Here is a 6000-nt window from a genome sequence, read left to right as displayed (position 1 = left end):
TGTTTTTCAAACGAGTCTTATGAGCAGACCTTCAAAAAAGGCATTTGAAGCTAACTCCTGTTGGCTTAAAGGGAAGCAGGATTTCAGCCTTTGTGCCAAGGCCCTCCATTGTCCAGCTGTGAGCACACAGCCTGCCTCCAGAGCCCTAACCTTCAAATCTATGCCCATGAAAATTAACATCTCACCCAAGTGCAACTGCCAGCACAGCAGCAAGAGGAGACAGAAGCTGTGTATCACCCAACATAGATTTGAGCCTCCACTTTTCCATCACAGACACAAAGAATTGGTAAAAGCAGCTACACAGCTCAAACAACTTACATCCTAAGTGAACAATGTGGTTAAACCACTCTTCCACCCAACAGCATACAGGAGGACAACGTGGCTGGAACAGCTTTCTGAGGGCAATACCTCTAGGCATTCTATTGCTCAAGCTAAAATGTCAAGTCATGAAAAAAAATCACTCCAATACATTCTCAGTCAAACAGTAAGCAGTATCACTACCAGCTCTACGTTAGTTTTCAAAAGTCCTGGGGACTTTCTGAACTTATGTCAAGTTTTATCATACTTCAGCACAATACGTAATGACCATCACCCCTTACCCTGCCAAAGAACAAACTGCAGCAGAGGAACGAAAATGCTCAAAATGACACATCAGTGGCCATGAACAAGGACTCAGGAGCTCACAGGTCTCAAGTTGAGTTTCTCAATCAACCAGAGCTCTGCTTTGAAAGCAAACAACACAGAAGACTAGCTGAAAATGGGAAATCATGCTGTAAAATGATGTGTCTTCAGACTATTTAAGCGTCATTACACTCTTCAGTTACATTTTGACTCACCCTACATAGTGTCTCTTCCAGCAGCACATCTCCATCCTAAACTTGAAGTCAGCAACTTTACAACCATTTCATGCCTTGTCTATTTAAGAATCATCACAAACAAGAAAAGCCTGGACTTTGAGTTCATGGGTCTGTGAAACCTCCACAGAAAATCATGATTGGTTTTGTTAGCATGCGTTTGGCTCAGGTACAGAATAGAAAAAAACAAACTTACATGGTGCATGAAACATCACTAGCACTGACGAATGATCTTTTATAAACTTGTCGAAGTCCTCATCAGTCAGGTGATAAACTACATTTTCTTCATCTGCCCAGGGAGTCTCTGGAGCCTGTGGCTGAGGTGCCTGTGGGCTACAAGACAAACAGACACAGCTGAAAAGCAGCTCTCTGGTGCTAAGCAGTCATTTTGGCAAGTTGAACTGCAAACGACCACACTGTGCAGATGTCTGTACATGCACAACACACTAACCCTACTGAAAAGTTTCCATAACTGTACCCACCCATAACTCATAAGCACTGAAACTCATATAAAACTGGAGGAGGAATAAAAAAAAAAAAAATCCACAAGAAGGTCAAGAGAAGAGATCAGCAATGGAAGGGGATGGAGCGAGGAGATAACCAGACCGCTTAGTTATTACATTATAGAAATCAGATGGATTTTCTGTTCCTCTTTTACTCTCCTCAGCAGGATGCTCCCTCTCTCACAGTATTCACACTTTGCAGTGCACAGGAGCCATTGCAAACGAAAGAAAGAAGTAGCAAGCAGAAACAGCCAGTCTAACCCAGTCACCTTGAATACTGACAGCGTGATTAGGGCTGACAGAGAAAGGAGGAGTGTTGGGATCATGAGCTAGCTACACAGACCACTTCCTCGGGAATATACGGTTTTACCCTGAACAACCCTATGACCTGGGGAAGCGTTGTTATGTCCCCACTCAGCAGTGGGCTTGTAGGCCTAATTCAGCAAAACTAATCAACTGCACGCGTTAAGCTAAAGATAAGTGCCATGTTCTACCAACTTCACTATGATTGCACAAGTTTAACCATATTTGATGGAATGGAGCCAGAGAGACCGCTCAAAGACACAGTGACAGATCTGGAAACTGAACTCAGGCTCCTCTGGACTAGTTCAGTGTTCATCATCCCACTAAACAATTGTTCTTGGCTTTTATTAATGTACATTAAAAAGATAATTTGGTAGACATGAACTAAACTATGTCAATTGACATTTTATTTATTAAAGTAGTGTTCACACAAAGGACATCCAAACATATCAACATTTGGAGTCAGACTTTGAAGTCATTTTATCCTTGCCAGTTGTAGTAATGAATTCCCAATCCACCCCAAAATTCCCCAAATTCTTTGGCAAAGTACAGGTCTGCATGTGACCCCATCTCTGGTGAAAGTAGATTTACTATTTTTTATTAAAATGTATTATTGTGTTAGCTGCCTGGAACAAGGAATGGCAAACAGATGATAACTCATTTATCCTGCCTTGCTCATTTCTAGGCTGAAAGCCTAGTTTGATAAAAAAAAAAAAAGCAGTAGAGATACACAGATTCAGACAGCAAATTCTGTTGATGTAAGCAATGGGTATGATTCAAAAATATTAAGCAATCCATGCAAAACTGTGATGCACACCTCTGCTGCTGCTTATGTGATAAACGAACCAAGAAACAAACATCAACGCAACGATCAGAGCTGCACTCGGCTAAGCAGGCGAGAGAGAAGAAGAGTCAGGTCCCTGTCCACAAGAGTTTGCTCTCTAAAAGCTTAGCAGATAATCAGTTTGCTTGTTGCGAAGCCTGTAAGAAGCCAGACTGTGCAGGTATCCTATCAGACCAAAGACTTTCCAGGAAACACCATGTCACTTAATGAATTTGGAAGGGGAGCTGGGTTGAGCAGGCAGAGCATGATGAACATGGACACAGGGACTACAAAGCACAGGGAGAATGTTGAGTTTATCAGGGCCTGGCATGACCTATTTCAGTAAGGAATAGAAAAGCAGGGCACAGAGTGTTTATTCAAATGGCCCAATTTAAAATGCTGTGCATGCTAATAAGCCTACACAGGAGTTGGTAAGAAGCACCTCAAGGCCTGGAGGAAGCAAGCAAAATCTGAAATGTCATTTAAAACTGAGACAAGGGACATCCAACGCCTGAAGACCAAAAATAGGATGACAGAAGTCTGTAAGAGTTGTCAAGAGCTAATTCAATTAAGAACAGAGAACAAGTTCTTGATATAACTGTGTAGCTGGTGCTAAGCAAGTGCCCGAGAGGAGTCTGTAAAAACAGCAAGACAAGCTAAGCAGCTACTGAAGGTAGCAAGAAGCTGTCTGGCTTGCCTACCATCCAGGCTGATAGAGTGTTAATAATGCTGTGTGTGAGTAAGGCTGTATGACAGTTTCTCTCTATTGCCTCATGAAAACATCTGAAATTTCATAAGATAGTAGCCAGTGCCTAATAGGAAGGTAAGAGAGGTTAAGCATCCCTAAGACTGATGCATTAGCACACTTCAGCATAAGAAAGAAGCATCTTCAATAAGCAGTAAAAGAAAACGTGTTGGAGTCCTCCAAACTAGCAGCTCTTGTTCTTAGAGGAAAGAACATGGAAAACATCCTTCCAATAATTTATATAATTCTAACCTTCATTAAGTTATATCATGCCCTCCCCAAAAAATTAGCATAGATCAACCACCTTTAGCATGTTACCAGTAAAATTTAGAGGGAAAAAACAGAGGAGGAGAGGGAAAACAGCTGCTTTTCTGCAGCGTGTACCTAGTGTCCACAAAAATAGGTCATTTCATATGGCTCAATGTCTGCTGGATTCTCCTTTGAGAATCTATGATGACAGCACATGGATGCACAGTATAAAAATGCATTGGCTTTCCTAGCCATGGGCTGCCAGGTACACTCTGGCACTGCCATGCCTCTGCTCCACAGAGCAACATCTCGCATCAGAGCAACTTCCTGACATGATTTTAGTATTATATTATTCTGAAATATAGCCTACACACCCTGCAGCTATCCAATTACACTCTTTGGCTTTCCTAAAGTCCTTGCCATACCATTTAACTACTTGCACTGCAGATTCCTCAGAGTAATAGAATATTATGCATGTATGCATTTACCCAGTGTACAGTTTTAGATGCAACATCAATTACTGGCAAAATTAAAGTATGCATAATTTCTCAACATGGTTTCCTTAAAAGTTTTGCTTATACAAAATGGGCAAGAAGGCTACTGCTCAGATCATCTTCTGGCAAACTAATAAGCATGCACTAACACTAAGTGAGGACAAACAGCTGTCTTTAGCTCTGGACTGCTGAAATACCAGCCAAGCCCACAGTGGCTTGTTAGCAGAGATTATCATTGGAAAGAGCTTGCAGCTGTTCTGCTTCCAGTAGCTGTGTTCGCTTGCTGTCACAGCACTGATATAAAGGCACCACATATTACAGGGATTATCTGGATATTATGTGGGTAGACAGGGGGGAAAAAAACCCACCCCAAACATCTAATGTTTCACATGTGGTAGCCAAGAGATAACCACATCCTTGCAAAACTGAAACGCACAATAAAGTGCAGGTGATGAAGTCATATCCTTGCTCCAAGGGCTGATTATCTCCTCAGCATTGCTGCAGCTGCCATCTTGATCATTCATATTTGAAGGCTTAATGGACTAAATGAGGCTTAAAGACTATGGCTAAATTCCTCCTCTTCGATCCACCAGGCAGTACATGCCTGCAGTGTTTGCACCTCCTGAAGCTCTAACAGGAACGCTGCTGTCACTTCATTCATGGGTTCTCAATCCTGAAGCACCTAGCCTACCATGGCTGAAGACCCTGGGTTGCCTGCAACCATATGCATGTCCCCAGCATAGACCCACTGGTACAGTAAAACACATTTATTCTGAGCCAATTTTGCTAAGCTATATGTTATCACTATAGTTTGCAACTGCTCCTTCCCATGCATTTGTTTCCTTTCATTAGCTTCACTTCAAGATTATTCCCATGGCTGCAGCAAACAAAAGAGGGTTACAAAGATGACATAATGCCCAAGAGCCAGGGCTAACTGCTCATGGCACTTCTCCATCACCAGACTATCTCAGCTCACCCCAGCTGCTCTATCAGCTTCACTGACAATGTGCTGATTTGCACCAGCTGAAGAGCAACTATACACACACTCACACACTTTTTCTGTCTCTCTCTCTCAACTGCTAGTCCCATAGGCTCATCCAGCCCCCAAAATATTTATGACTGCAAATAGCTCTCTTTAGGTAGAACAAGATGCTTTCAACACCACTTCATGTCATGACAGGAAACACAGACTTTGTAAAAATAGCTAGCAATCCAGGGTGCCTTGATCTCCTGTTTGTCTCTGCAAGAAACTGCTGAAGAACCAGTGAGAACTGCGTACTTGGTGTATACATTTTTAATAAAACAACAAAGTCAGACCTTTTGCAAGGTATTAAGTTCAGGCACCCAAGATCACTGGAAATTTAAGATGGCATTTTTAACGAAGCTGAGATCTGTGCATTTATTTTGGTCCACAGAGTCTCCTACTACAGCTGAAATGCAATTGTAAGATGCAAGGCATGCATACCAAAACCTAAACGTTAGTCAATCTCCATGTACTAGTTTAGCCAGTCTCAGCGGGGTAGTTTTGTTTGTTCTTCTGAGCAGAGGGAATGAGAGAGAGATGGCTGTTCCCAAACCATTACATTCTGTAAATAATGAAGAGTACATAAAAGGTGGAGCGTATGAAGTTCAATGCCTTACTTTCTCAGCCACTCTGCTATATCTGCTGCGGTAGCACCATAGTTCTCAAAGTGGAACAGGAACTTTCCTTTCCTGTTAAAGCAACAAAATACAGTTTAGTTCTTGGTCTGGAAGATAAGAATGTGTAATTATGGTTGAGTGTATGATTTCTAAAGTAGTAGCAAAACGTAACTGACTCAAAATAGCAGATTGTAGGATATCCCCGGACATTGTATTCTTCCTTTATCCTTTCAAATTCAGCAGAGTAAACATTCATCCCTGCAAGAACCTGAAAAAAAAAAATGAGCAGAATTGTATTGATTCTTACAATACAGCAGGTACAGTACAACTTTTTTATAGAGTTAAGTAAAAACAATTAAGCTCTGGGCATTCTGATTTCATTCAGATT

The 6000-nt window shown here is 41.7% G+C and overlaps 1 protein-coding gene across 1 annotated transcript in view; it reads right to left on the bottom strand.

Annotated features, from left to right (window-relative positions):
- Positions 1 to 1050: 1050 nt before the first annotated feature.
- Positions 1051 to 6000, bottom strand: part of PDIA5 (protein disulfide isomerase family A member 5) — a gene marked incomplete at both ends in the record, with an annotated part of 39075 nt that continues 34125 nt past the window's right edge. Inside the window, 3 exons of the mRNA XM_010175368.1 lie at positions 1051 to 1187; positions 5613 to 5684; positions 5789 to 5880. Coding sequence (XP_010173670.1) covers positions 1051 to 1187; positions 5613 to 5684; positions 5789 to 5880 — 301 coding nt within the window. The remainder of the gene's footprint in view (positions 1188 to 5612; positions 5685 to 5788; positions 5881 to 6000) is intronic.

This window comes from Antrostomus carolinensis, unplaced genomic scaffold (assembly GCF_000700745.2).
Source record: "Antrostomus carolinensis isolate BGI_N321 unplaced genomic scaffold, ASM70074v2 scaffold15919, whole genome shotgun sequence".
In the NCBI taxonomy this organism is placed as follows: Eukaryota; Metazoa; Chordata; class Aves; order Caprimulgiformes; family Caprimulgidae; genus Antrostomus; species Antrostomus carolinensis.
The sequence above is the reverse complement of the archived record's forward strand: the minus strand, read 5'-3'. Positions and strand labels throughout refer to the sequence as shown.